This window comes from Ziziphus jujuba, chromosome 7 (assembly GCF_031755915.1).
Source record: "Ziziphus jujuba cultivar Dongzao chromosome 7, ASM3175591v1".
NCBI classification, from domain to species: Eukaryota; Viridiplantae; Streptophyta; class Magnoliopsida; order Rosales; family Rhamnaceae; genus Ziziphus; species Ziziphus jujuba.
The window spans coordinates 3,966,922-3,980,001 of record NC_083385.1 but is presented as its reverse complement, the minus strand read 5'-3'; the positions used below and the strand labels follow the sequence as shown (position 1 = coordinate 3,980,001).

The following is a 13,080-nucleotide window of genomic DNA, read 5'->3' as shown; positions in this document are numbered from 1 at the left end:
AAACAAAAAAAAAAAATTCTTAATAGGAAAAGAACCCTTATTCCGTTGCCGGGAATCGAACCCGGGTCTTTCGGGTGAGAGCCGAATATCCTAACCGACTAGACTACAACGGAATTGTGGCAACTAGGACAATAAGTTAAGCTATAACAAAATAAACATCATGTACAATTCTGATTCATTTTTGAATAGACAGTAGTCTTGCCGAATATTATCTTCTTATTTATTTTTTATATGCAATATATATATATCCTTAATGATATTTAACATCAAGGTCTTAAACGTGTCTTGATTATATTGTGTATTCTTTTGTGCTTTGACCTAAAAGTTTTATATTATATTTGCCAAACTAGTATCAAAAAGATTAAAGTGTACAAGTATTTTCAATCAAGCTTTCCCCCGGCACTCAAGCTTGTGTAACCTTTCTCTATATTAAGGCGACTATAAACTACATAAACACATATTTATTTAAGCTTCCATTTGGCCCTCACATTCCGACCATTTTCCTTTCATTTTGCCACAGTTAGTGCTGCAGCCATGTGACTGTATGACTATATATTAAGTAATATGTTTATATCATCAATTAATTAATTAACCTCCATTATTGAGACAATTAAAAGATATATATATATATATATATATAGAAACTAAAATCATTATCATAAAAAAGTATTAAACTGGTTCAGTTCAAATTGGAATACGATTATATCTGGATTCTCTGAAATTTTTATACAAACTTTACATGATCTTTTATAATATAGGATATTAATATACGCCCCAAAAAAAAAAAAAAAAATGATCATACACAATTAATGAACAAAACTTGATAGGTACACATATTCACATGCCTTTCATCGACTGCATACATGACACACACAAATTAACAAATACACCAACAAAGAAAAAAATAATTATGCGACAACATTATTTTCCACAAAATTAGCACAACACCAACTGTTTATCATCATTATCACGGCTTCTTGGCCTGATACCTGGAAGCGAACCGGCGGAACAAAGCTAAGGCGTTGCTAGTAAGCTGAGCCACATTGAGGACTTTCCCTTTGACGGTGGCCTTCAACTTGCTCATCCTTTGACCTGGGAACTCATCCACACAACTGCTCGCATCGGTCAACGCCGCGCTAACCCACGTCTCCACGTTGCTTATGTGCCAGAACAAATCATCGCCGCCGCCACCCGCACCTTGTTGTTCTTTTCCGTCCAAACGACGAAGCTCCTTGATAGACTGGCTGAGCTGGTCCACACTGTCGTTTATCTGTTCCAAGCAGTCTTTCACCGTCTGGTATTCTTTGGCTTTGATTGCCTTGAGTTCATTAGCCACTTTCTTCAGGTACGCCCTTGTGTACAGAGCCCTGTTCAGGCTGGCCTTCAAGGCCACTTGAGCCAGTTGCTTTGGGTTTTGTATGGTGGTGTTGGAGCCGATGTAGGTGGAGAGGCTGTGAACGCATAGAGCCGGATACAGGGTGGTCTGGCACGATGCCTCTATGTAGGCTTGGAGCCGGGAACGTCTCGGTGATCTTGGAAAGGTAGCTGTAACCGAGCTTGAAAAAATGCACAAGGTGGAGAATAAAAATGTCATGAGAAGCATGCAAATGCTAAGTTTTGCCATTGTTTGAAAATGTTGGGAAGAAATGTGATGAGGTAAAGGAGGATATATAGGAGTCTTGTCGCATCGTTTCCTTAACGTGCGCTGTACGTGCGTCGTGCATGATCAAAAGTGTATACTGGACCTAGAAGAAAGCCCAACAAAAATAAATAGATTATTAATTTAATAAGCCCAATTGATAAGATTGTCTCCAAGCAATATGGTATGTTTTACTTTTTTGAGTTTGTATAATGCAATTTGTAAAGGAACACGTGCATTATGTTTAGTCATTGTCATAGGTATATTTTACGTTTCACGTGCTATTAGTTTTATTGATTCCGTCAGATAAATGCTTTGGCCTAAAACGGTTTTCTTGTGGGGATTGTTGTATTCATTAGAGGACAAAACCCGATTGCGTTGCCTGTGTGTGCTGATAATCCCACTAAAATTGTCCAGTATTTTTCTTAAAAGCATGGTAAGGAACACATTCTAATGGCATCGCCAAGCCTGAAAGCTTCAAGATGTCATGCGAGATTAAGCGGTACTTCAGCAAAACCCATCCCACAAACTCAATCAAAGTCCTTTTTTTAATTTGTTAATGTGAAACGCATAGTTTTGTTTCATTATTTTATCTTTTCAGCTCTGGAAAATTATTGCAAATCTTTCTAAACATTTTTTTTTTTTTTTTATAAATCATCTATAATTTGTCCCCCCAAAAAAAAAAAAACATTTTCATAAATTGTTACTAAATATAACTAAAACTTATGTTATAATTAAAAAAAATAAAATTCAGAGACAAAATATAAATATATAAAATACTACATTTTTTTTATACTGCATCTTTCTTTTGGTGGACCCTAGGTAAAAGCCACGAACAAGAACAAATTGTTCTCATTCCACCTTCAAACATAAAAGGAAAAAACAACAAGGAGAGATGCACAATCAGCAGCAATACTATATCACATTACAACAGGAAAGCAACTAGACAGAAGTAAACACACCCAGTACCCCCACCTGGGAGCCTCGGACTTTGATTTGCAGAGAGCTGGGAAAGTCATTCGGCAATCTTCATGCCTGAGAGATAAACTCGACTCTGAATAACACTGCCCCCGATTGAGAAACCAGGCATTACCATGAGTCCAACCTTAGGCTTTTCATCATTTTCATCCACTATCAAATTCTTAACAACACTTTCCATATACACCTCAGAAAACTCACTCCCCCTCTTAACCTGAAACACCTTGGCACTGGGTTCAAAAGAATAAGCCAGCCTATGCAAAAGCCAGATTGACTTGGCCAATTTCAGAAAGGCCTGGTAAAATGGAGTCCTTGGATGCCCACCTCCCATCACATAATTCCGCTGATCTAAATTCCCGAAAAATGAAGCCTCCATTTTTGGGTGAACCACCACCAGATACTTGCTCCGGCAAAACTTCCCAAAAATAGAATCTGGACTTTGGCCAAGCATGTCCAGTGGATCCATTTCCCTTAAAGCAAGAAATTGGTTGAAGAAACTTTCCCTTGTGATTGTAACATTTTCTGCTTTGACGGCAAAGCTCTCCTGCTGAAAACCACTGAACATTCGTTGGCATATATGGGATTCAAAAGCATATTTCTTGTGAGCTCTTTTCGCATAAACTACATTAGGTTCAATTGAGTTAGCTGCAGCATCAAGGTCCCACCCAGCTGCTTTCATCATGTTGATCAATGGTTTGGAAAAGTCATGAATAGCTTTAAATGCAGCTTCAACTACAGAAATGAAAAGATCAGGGGTTAGATCCACGGCAAAAAATCCATTCTCTTCTGCTGAACCTTCTGATTCTTTCGCCAACAACCCCCTAAGCTTAAGATTCTTTTCCAGCCTCAACCGTTTTTGGTTTGCCTCCTCAATCTGCTGCTGCAACTGATGAAGCTCAGAATCTTTATTTTGAATTTCAGACTGAAACTTTTTAACCATAACCTCATAGGTTTTCAGCAGGCTCTGTTGTTCTTGGATCTCAGCAGCTAAGCGAGAGTCTTGTGGAGAAACACATACTGGTTTGGGGAAGCTCTCGCGGTAAAAGTGCTTGAGTTCAGAAAGGTTCTTCAGCTCGGAAATAACAAGTTTATCAGCTGCTTGGATTTTGTCAGGGTCATAAGGAGTATGAGCTGCTTGAAGTTCGATGTAAGCCGACTTGAGGGCAGAGACGTTTGTAAAAATCTTGGATATCAGGGCTTCCACAGCTTCTGGATTCTGATTCATGGCCTCCTCCATGGGTTGTGGGTGAACCTTCTGGCTATTGCTCTCACGGAGTTGGGTATCCTTTGCTCCACTGGGTAGCATAGCTGCTACCAACTTCAAAGTGGTTAAATTGACTTTTTTTACAGAAAAGAGTAATATTACAGAACCTGCAAACTCCCCAATAAAATTTTGACGGCATTTTTAGAAAATCAACAGGATAGAAAAATACACATCAAATGCAATAATCCAGGAATACAATGGAGGTGCCTCTTAAAGTGTATATGAATTCAGATGATCAACCGAAGACGTTTACATGAAAGTTTAATTTCTAAATATGGCTCAATAAAGATAAATATAGCCTGTTTTATGAATAAAAAGTCGAATTCGGACAAGCTCCATTATGTTGCTTGCATAAGCTCTCATTGCAATCTCACTAATATCTTTAAGCCTAACCCACTATAAACTTTTTGCTAAGTTGTACGGATAGCCCTCTTCTTCCAACCACAGACAACATGCCTTTGTCCATATGATGACATTAAATTTATCTGTTTGACCAGAAAAAGGGCCCCAAAAAAAAAAATTGAAGAAGAAGATTCAAAACAGTTTAAAAGCAGGCATGATTTTCGCGAACCACGCCCAAATTCTTGTCGCTGATTTAAGGTTATAGGAGTGCATTCAAATAACCAAGGACTGCCGATGCCATGTCTACCAACTTAAATAGGAAAGAGTAAAACAAGAAAGTCAGAACTAGGAAATGCTACTGCTCTTTATCCTTGAATTGCTAAGTGGTTCGTGCAAAGAAAGAAGTTTTCAGTCTCTAATATACTAGGAATCAAAGACCCAAATAGCACAAATTAGACCAAATTCAAAATTCAAGGAGAAAATTTTTTAAACCAATATTAACACCCAAACCATCTAATAGCACAAATAGCAAAAGGGCAAGAGATGCATACCTATGAGAACCGCATATCAGCAACAGACTACATCCAGCAAACATAATACCCTTCCAGCTGAACCAAAGCAAAAATATATATATAAATATATGAAATTAATTAAACAACCACTGCCCATGTAAATTTCGCATGTATAAGCGTTCAAAATTAAATCTTTCAGCGAAAATTCGTTATAATTCTTCGGGTAACTTACAGCCAAGATGAAAAGGAAGGCTTTTTGGGCCACTTTCTCCAAGTTTTTTTTTTTTTTTTCCAGATGTTTCCCTGGAACCCAAAAGGGCGATGAAATGGAGGTCTGGCTGATCTCTGAGATTTGGTCAGAGAATTGAGGAGGGAATAGGAAGGAAGATTTGACTGGATGGAGTAGAAGAGAATTAAAAGAATAGAAGAAGCAGCAATGGCGAATAATACAAACCAAGTTTGGTAAAGTTCTAGCTTCCTTCCCCAATTAAAGTAAACCCTAAAAGGAAACTATTTCAATGTCTTTTACTTCCTCTTTTTATTTTTGTTTTTCAGAAAACTTAGTGCTTTTGACAGGTGTTTATGGAAAATTTGACCAATCAAGTAATGAAAGATTAAAAAAATTACTATCAGCTTGATACATATTCAAAAATTTAAATAAAAATTTAAAAAAAAATAGATTTGTTTGTTTCTTTGTTATATATATATATATATATATATTTTGAAATTCATTAAAGATGCACTTTGAAGTCATAATAACCATTATTACTTATTTACCAAAAAAAAAAAAAACCATTATTACTTTCTCCACGGCAAAACAAAAAACAACAAAAACATAATTACTTTCTTTCTTTTAGGAAATGTCATGAGGAATATAATAACTTTGTTTGTCTGTTTGTCTCTTGCATAATCATTTTCAGTTTTATTTTATATAATATATTCTTTTTAACAATGTAATAAAAATGGAGTTTTATTATCAATAAATATTAGAAAAAATAAAAATGGAGTTTTCATGTAAAAAAATAAATAAAACTAAAAGAAAAATATGATGTTATATAACATAAATTCATAATTAATTATGACCGTTAAAGTTTTCGATTGGCCCATAATATTATATCTCTTATTTTGTTTTTTTTTGGATTATATGAAAAATGCTTTTTAAAATAAAAGAATGCTTTTATAATCTTATGGTTAGTCAAAAAAAAAAAAAAAAGGTATAACTTTTAAATTGTGAACCATCGAATTTTTAAAATTATAATAAAATGGATAGTTTAGCTTCCATAATTTATAAAAGAGCTGATTTGTTCAAAAAAAATTCTTGAAATTATAATATTTAGTAATACTTAAAACTTTAAATTTGTTTTATTTAGCAAAAAGAAAACTTTAATTTTTTTCCCGAATTTTTCATAAAAACAATAAGGGTCCTTTTTTTTTTTTTTTTTGGTCAACGAATTTATATGGATTTGAAGAGAATAAAATTCGTGAATTCTAAACCAAAACGAAATGGATATATTCCTATCCCCACTGCAACTCCAAAACGCTCCCTAGACAATCTTCAAAGCTACAAAAACAATAATTAAAAATAAATAAAGTAGAAATAAAAAACGTGGAGCTGAAAAGGATACGAAAAAGGCAATTGCTTGAACCCCCACAGCCGAAGAAGAAGAAGAAGAAGAAGAAGAAGAAGAGCGGGAACGGCAGGACGAAAGCACAAACAATTGCTCAATTTACTCGCTGTAAGATTAAAATTCTCCTATTTCTTCTGGGTTTTCTGTAATTTTTGGTAGTTTTCAATCGAACGTTGTTTATCATTTATTAATCGCTTTAGTGGCAAACATTCCTACTGTTATTTGCCCCCAGTTTTTGGGGAAACATTGAAACTCTACTGGGTTAATGGTTATTCCTCAGCCTTAAAACAGGGGATGGTGTTCACCTACACATTGTTTCCAATGTTTCTATGATCAGCTGTCTTTTTTACTTCTTAATTGTGCAATTCGTTCCATTATACTATCTGTACTATTTAAGTGTGAGATAATCTGCAAAACCCATTTTCCGTTTGTTATGAATGTTAGTATACGTGTCTGTTTCAGTTTAATGAATTAGACCCAGAAAAGATTAGCACTATGAGTTTCCTTGAAATTAACATTTCTGAGTAGGAGAGTTTGTTGACTAAATATCGGTGGTAATTAGCCTATGAATTTTACAAAAAACCCATATGAAAAGTGAAATTAAATATCCATGGAATTGAAGAATAAATTTCATGAGATATATATTAAAACTATCGTTAGTGAATGTTTCGCTGAGTTTTCTGATTTTTTTTAATTAACTAGTACTTTGGTTGGGGCAGGCAGAAACTATATGTAATCTTGTTTTTGAAGGATGTATTCTTGTATCTATCATCATGATTATTGAAGAATAGTTCTTATATTTCTCTATCTTTCTTAGATATTTAGAAGGTCTCATATTTGTAGAGCCTCTGAATTATTGCTTACAGGTTAATACATGATAATGGCAGCTAGAATTGCATCACGTAACTATCCAATAATTGATAAACTTCCATCTCATAGCCGTGTCAGATCAGGAGTTGCAGCTTTGGGCCTTGCAGCATGCTTTCACAAAACTACTGGTCCTTTTTGCCATAAACACCATTGTCGGTGCTGTTTCTTCTATGTACCACAGCCTGCATTGGCCACCAGTTTCAAGTAAGTCAGTAAGACATGTTAATGTAAAATGGTTGAAACACTGATAATGGTTATTTTCATATTTTGGTATTTTTCTGTACGTCCAAATAAAAAAGGTTTTTTTTTTTTTTTTTTTTTGGTTCCATAAAAATAAAACCAACCTGTTTAAGTGAAATTTTCTTCTTTATTTTCATCAAATGATCCTGTGGCCATGTTTCTTCATGAGAGAAACTTCTGTCATTTCAGGAAAAGTGCTGAAATTAGTTATGCTGAAATCCGTTTACTTTATATATCTAACTTAAAATATTGGAGTGTAACACATCATTTTATATTCCTAACTTGTAATATTAGAATGTGATACATCTAAATAGGTGTAGCCATGTTGATGTTACTCATTTCTACTCGTTGTAATTGGAAAACAAAATCAACATACATGTATAAGAAAAGTTTCAAGTGGGAGCAACAAGTTTGGCATAGCCCTGCATATTTATCCATTAAAAAGATGTTTCCTAGCTCCTTTCTACTTCCTTTGAAAATTGTGCCCAAAAAAAAATAAAAGGAAAAGAAAAGATTCTTGGCAGCTATAATCAAATTTTTTTTTTTTTTCATTGGGGAAATAGTCATATGATGAGGTACCATGTTGAATCGTCGACCATACTGGTGAAGCCTTATTGTTATTTGGCATTTGCAGAGAGAATCTTGCATATATTATCTGGATTGGTGTTTGGAAAACCAATAAAAAAGGTGCTTTCAGTGAAACATGTCTCTTTCTGTAATCTATGGTTACTGTTTTCACTTGTACAGGAAGATGGCCTGGTCTATTAGGAGCAGTGTAGACAGCAGTGGGTTGGATCCTTCTCCAAATAGCACTAATGGCACAACAAGATTAATCAGGGCCATCCAAGCTATTCTAACCAAATTAGAAACAAGAATCCAGGAGATAAGAAAAGGCCTTCCAGTAAAACTACTGTTTTTCTTAGCAGGATTTTACTGTGCAACCGCATTTGCCACTGTTATTGGGCAAACTGGCGACTGGGACATTCTCTCTGCTGCCTTGGCTGTGGTAGTTGTAGAGGGGATTGGTGCTCTCATGTACAGGGCACTTCCTTTATTAAACAAGATTAGGAGGTTAATAACCATGTTTAATTATTGGAAAGCTGGGCTTTCTCTTGGTCTCTTCTTGGATTCATTCAAGTACTAAATGGATGATGTTTTTGGGTTAAGCAATCACTTCAGTTTTGAACTAGATGGATTCCCCAATTTCTTGTAACACAACTCTTTCAGATGTTGTCTCTGGCCGATAACATCTGTTCGAAGCATTAAGAAGTGATTGGTATAGCATACTATATATAGGTCAGGACCTGACTGAACCGGGGAGAAAGGGCAACATTACACCAGTTGGAAACCCAATGGAGAAAGTGAGTCAGTGACTTTTTGGTGAAGGAGGGTCCCAATGCCCTCCAATGGCTCGTGATCTTGATAACTATCATCGCTTGGAAGAGAAAAATGGAAAATGGGAGGCTGATGTTACAGATTTTCTGATGCTCTGAACTCGTTTCACTTTGAGCTCACATGGATGAGTCTGCTCCAATTGCCAGCCTCGTCTGTCTTGTCTGCTGCACATTTTTCAGAAGTACAATATTGCTTGGCGTCTTTTGAAAGGGTTGTGTTAGCCATTGGTGTCCACTGTCCGCTTTGCTGGGTTTCAATAAGGGCCTGTCATTTTATGGTGCCACTACTCAACAGAAAAGAGAATCCGTCTCTGCTTTCCTCGCTCTCTGAAGACTGAACCCCGCAAGAGGACATTATTATCAGAATCATTATGCTAGACGTGGGTTTTAGCGCGGACTGGAATTTGAAGGCATTTTAGTGCATTGGTTTTATTTATTCTTTCTGAGTTTCTTGCCCTTGGGTAGAAAGTACCTACAAATTGTGGTATGCTAGCGAGTGGAGCGCAATAAATAAATAGCACCAATGTTTTGTTGAGAATTTAACCGCTTTTTTGTTTCTTTATTTTATTTTCCTTGTTTTTTTGATAGGATTATTGTCAGCTTAAGGTTTTCGACCACAGCATTCCAAACATTATTGGATTATGATTATATGTTAATAGTGGTATAGTCCCCCAGCTAAGAGTACTCGAAATATTAGTTTCTTTTAAGCAAAGCAGAATCCAAACATTTTACAAGGTATGTGAAAAGCAAGAGCATATAAGGAGAGAGTTGGCAACTACCTGCGCAAAATTCATCATAATGTCTATATTATATTCACATTAATAAACAAATATAAATATACTCTTTGCATTATACCACCTACACAAAATTCATCATAATGTCAATACTTTATGCCTATTGATAAATATACACTTTACATCATAAAAATTACTTTTACTTGAGCGACAGAATAGAATTTTCTAGAATTTACAGTGGAATATGCGTCTCTCTCTGTTTTGCTTTTTTGGTGGGTCATTATTAAGAATCAGAACAACTAGTTAATATTAGGCAATTTCTAGCATATCTATACCAAGTAAATTTTGGAGGTTAATCCAAGCATACATACAAAATCCCCATCATGCATCAATACCAGGGCCCGGATATGCTGGTAGGCTCATAATCCGCTTGTCCAGGACTGGTCCTCCCACAGTGAAATGATATAGACTCTGATAGTTGGAGCCTTTTAACCCAAGCAATTCATGCACTGCAAACCAACAACCATACGACAACATGTAAGAACTTACCAAGATGTACAAGATTATTTCCTTCATATTCAGTCTCCTACTTTTTATGAGGGGAGAAATTCCAATAAAAGATTTGAAGTTATTTTGGTTCAAATATAATCAATCTTTCACGTTACTCAGACCATATAAGACCCATAGCAAAACATCTTCATTTCCTTACTAATGCTCATTATTTTCAAATTCTGAATCCATCTTTCTTAAACTTACCCTGGAAATTAACCATATAGGAGAGGACAAAGTAACAGATCATGGTTTATTTTCCGCATGTAAAACTGATCCACTTTGTATTCACTTTCTTGTTGCAGCTTTCTCTAGCTCATCCCACTACCATTTCTAAGTGTTCATTAGATCTAGTAACCATCATTGGATTAGTAAAAGGTGATGTAGCGTTCACTAGATTTAGTAACTATCATTTGATTTGTAAAAGGTGATTATAGCTTCAACTTCACAGAAAAATAACAGCCATTTACTTATGCTGACACTCTCTAGCATACTAAAAAAGCAGGTCGGGGCTCAACAATTATAGAGAAGGTGAGGAATGGAATCATACCATGATCATCAAAGTAGCAACCAATTCCTGTAGCAGAGATGCCAACAGCATGTGCTTCAAGGTACAATACCTGCCCCAGAACTCCAGTCTCCCAAAACAATCGAGGATACATCCACACACTCTTCTCACGCAAAGTAGGCTCAAAATGAGCCACCATACCAAGACTGAAGCAACCATGGCTGGCAATTTCCTGCATGTAGGTGTAAATGCAATGTCTTAGCAAAGAGTTCAAATTATATTTTCAGCTAAACACTATCTGTCACTTCTGTGTTAGTAAGAAACAATATTATTATTCTTCAAAATATAGTGTAAAATGGGAATTTGAACTCTGGAACAACTAAGAATTTGGATTTGACGTAATTTGAACATTATTAGGTAATAATCTCACAGATCTATATTTTGGAGGTAAAAAAAAAAGGCCGACTGATTTATATTGGTTGAAAGCATAAAATCGGAGTACTGAACATCTTATAGGAAGAGTTTGAAAATATAGTTCAGTGCTTTCGACTGCAAAAGTACAAAATCACAACCCATTAATTCATTAGAGATTCTACATCCGAGATATTCATGTTTTTAGTTCTTGTGAACCTTACATCAACGAAGCAAGTCACGCATGTATGGTATGTCACATGCTACCAAGTTTTCAAAGCAGCAGAACTAATATGAAATTGAAAATTGAAAAGAATAAATGCAGACCTGAAGGCATGAGAGCTTTTCAGCTATAAGCCTACAATCAGTTCTTTCCAGTTCATACAAAGGGAGCCCATCAGGGCAACCCTCAGGCTTCGTCCACTTAAAACCAGACCTCATAGCTTTCTTGAGGTCACCAAAATGGTCTTCATTTCTCACCAAAAAATATAAACCCTGTGGCAAACCTACCACTCTATGAACAAATAAAACAGCATGCACCTCAGCATCCCATGGAAGAGCCCGAAACGGCAATGTCAATTGCCTCTTTTGCTTCCCTCTATTTCGAGAACTCGAAGGGAGACAATGTAAGAGGATCTGATAGAAAGTATCTCTCTGCATAACAGTAACTCCATCCATATCAACTGCGCTTCTTCTTTTCCTAACAATTTCCCGAACTGTAAAATCCTTATATGCAGCTTCACTATAAAGCCCACTACTCTGAAATGGATCAACTAAGAACCCATTTCCTATCGTCATTGGTTTTTTAACTACCTCTGCTGTTCTGTATATTATATCCCAACAAACATGCTCTTTGCTAAGCAAATTTGGCTTTCCCTTCCAATCCAATTTCGAGAATTCCGAAATCGCAGAACTCAACTCTTTATAATCGACATCAAATTTACCCACCCCATTAGGAAATACTGCTAGAACACAATCGGGATGCTCGAATTCAATCTCGGGAATCCTCCCTTTAATAGGTCGAGACGGAATTTGAAATTTTGGAAAAATTTCGAGTCCCATTAACTTTTCTAAATCCTTATAACCCAGACCGTCGAGAAGCTTCACATCCCAACCAAGTGCCGCGGCGGCAATGGCAACCGCGCCGATAGCATGACCCACGTCGTGATTGCAGTACCGAAATGCGCGCTCGCCGTACTTCCAAGCCTCACGCCAGAAGATCGATGACAACCCGATGAGAAACGAATTCTCGGGAAAGAATTTGGGGAAAAATCCAGATGGTATTTCAGCTCTAATCTCCAAACCATGCTCTTTCGGCGCATAATGCGCTACGAAACCGGAACTTGACAACGACTCGATTGGCGGTGCAACAATATAACCCTCGGTTGGGTGTAAATTACCACTGCTGGGATTCACTCTGAGCGACCAGGTCGAAAACCCAGCAGTTTTCCATGCGGATAGAGCTAAAGAATCGTAGAAAAACTGAGAAATGGTGGAGATAGAGATGGGTTTTGGAGGAGGAAGAGAGAGGAAGATGGAAGAGTACAAAGGGGCTTCAATGGTTGACGTATTTTCTTTCTGGTTTTCAGTGGGAAAGTGTTGGAGAGGGACGAGAGGCGCAGAGACGTACCTGCGAAATGGGTTGGGCTGGTTGGCCCAATCGAGGCCGTGGGGACCTCTGGCATACCTGGTGAAGGAGTGCTTGGTCTGGTTGTGGTACTTGAGGACCTGCGAGAGCTCTTCGTCCTGCGAATACTCTTTGGGGTTGGTCATGGAAGGAGAGGGTGATGAAGCAGAGGAAGAAAACGCCATGGCAAGAACCAAACTTCTTCTGGCGGTGCTGATGTTTGGGAGCAGAGAGGACCACGGAAGAGTGTGGAAGCGCGGAGAGCTCACAGGAAGAGAGAAGCTTGAAGAGAGAGGCGGCATCTTTGCAACGTTGTTTTCGTACTTTTTTGAAGAATCAAAACGTGCTCGGTGGGCTTGTTCTAGAAACTGTTCTTGGTTCGGT

At 36.9% G+C, this 13,080-nt stretch overlaps 4 protein-coding genes and 1 non-coding gene across 6 annotated transcripts; 1 reads left to right on the top strand and 4 right to left on the bottom strand.

The window, feature by feature from the left end:
• Positions 1 to 40: 40 nt before the first annotated feature.
• On the bottom strand, positions 41 to 113 carry TRNAE-CUC (transfer RNA glutamic acid (anticodon CUC)). Its single transcript has one exon. It is a non-coding gene; the product is annotated as a tRNA-Glu (tRNA).
• A 647-nt stretch (positions 114 to 760) lies between these two features.
• Positions 761 to 2,252, bottom strand: LOC107406891 (pectinesterase inhibitor 9). Its single transcript, XM_016014110.4, has one exon. It carries the CDS (start codon positions 1,622 to 1,624, stop codon positions 968 to 970), a length of 657 nt encoding a protein of 218 aa, XP_015869596.3. The 5' UTR covers positions 1,625 to 2,252; the 3' UTR covers positions 761 to 967.
• Positions 2,253 to 2,403: 151 nt separating this feature from the next.
• On the bottom strand, positions 2,404 to 5,301 carry LOC107405910 (protein GRAVITROPIC IN THE LIGHT 1). 2 transcript variants are annotated; one of them, XM_016013001.4, is made up of 3 exons: positions 4,968 to 5,301; positions 4,775 to 4,831; positions 2,404 to 3,925 (listed from the first exon to the last, which is right to left on the bottom strand). In XM_016013001.4, the coding sequence occupies exon 3, from the start codon at positions 3,921 to 3,923 to the stop codon at positions 2,655 to 2,657; it is 1,269 nt and encodes a 422-aa protein (XP_015868487.2). In that variant the 5' UTR covers positions 3,924 to 3,925; positions 4,775 to 4,831; positions 4,968 to 5,301; the 3' UTR covers positions 2,404 to 2,654. The 2 variants fall into 2 exon arrangements, with proteins under 2 accessions (XP_015868487.2, XP_048335266.1); XM_048479309.2 differs by having other exon boundaries at positions 2,404 to 3,988; positions 4,968 to 5,300.
• A 1,010-nt stretch (positions 5,302 to 6,311) lies between these two features.
• LOC107407557 (uncharacterized) lies at positions 6,312 to 9,410 on the top strand (the record flags this gene model as incomplete). The annotated part of the gene is given in 3 exon segments (XM_048478464.2): positions 6,312 to 6,471; positions 7,251 to 7,437; positions 8,221 to 9,410. Coding segments are annotated over 3 exon segments (813 nt in total), but the record flags the coding sequence as incomplete, so codon positions are not given.
• A 246-nt stretch (positions 9,411 to 9,656) lies between these two features.
• Positions 9,657 to 13,080, bottom strand: LOC107407556 (uncharacterized). The gene is made up of 3 exons (XM_016014849.4): positions 11,397 to 13,080; positions 10,701 to 10,890; positions 9,657 to 10,110 (listed from the first exon to the last, which is right to left on the bottom strand). The coding sequence occupies exons 1-3, from the start codon at positions 12,996 to 12,998 to the stop codon at positions 9,983 to 9,985; spliced, it is 1,920 nt and encodes a 639-aa protein (XP_015870335.3). The 5' UTR covers positions 12,999 to 13,080; the 3' UTR covers positions 9,657 to 9,982.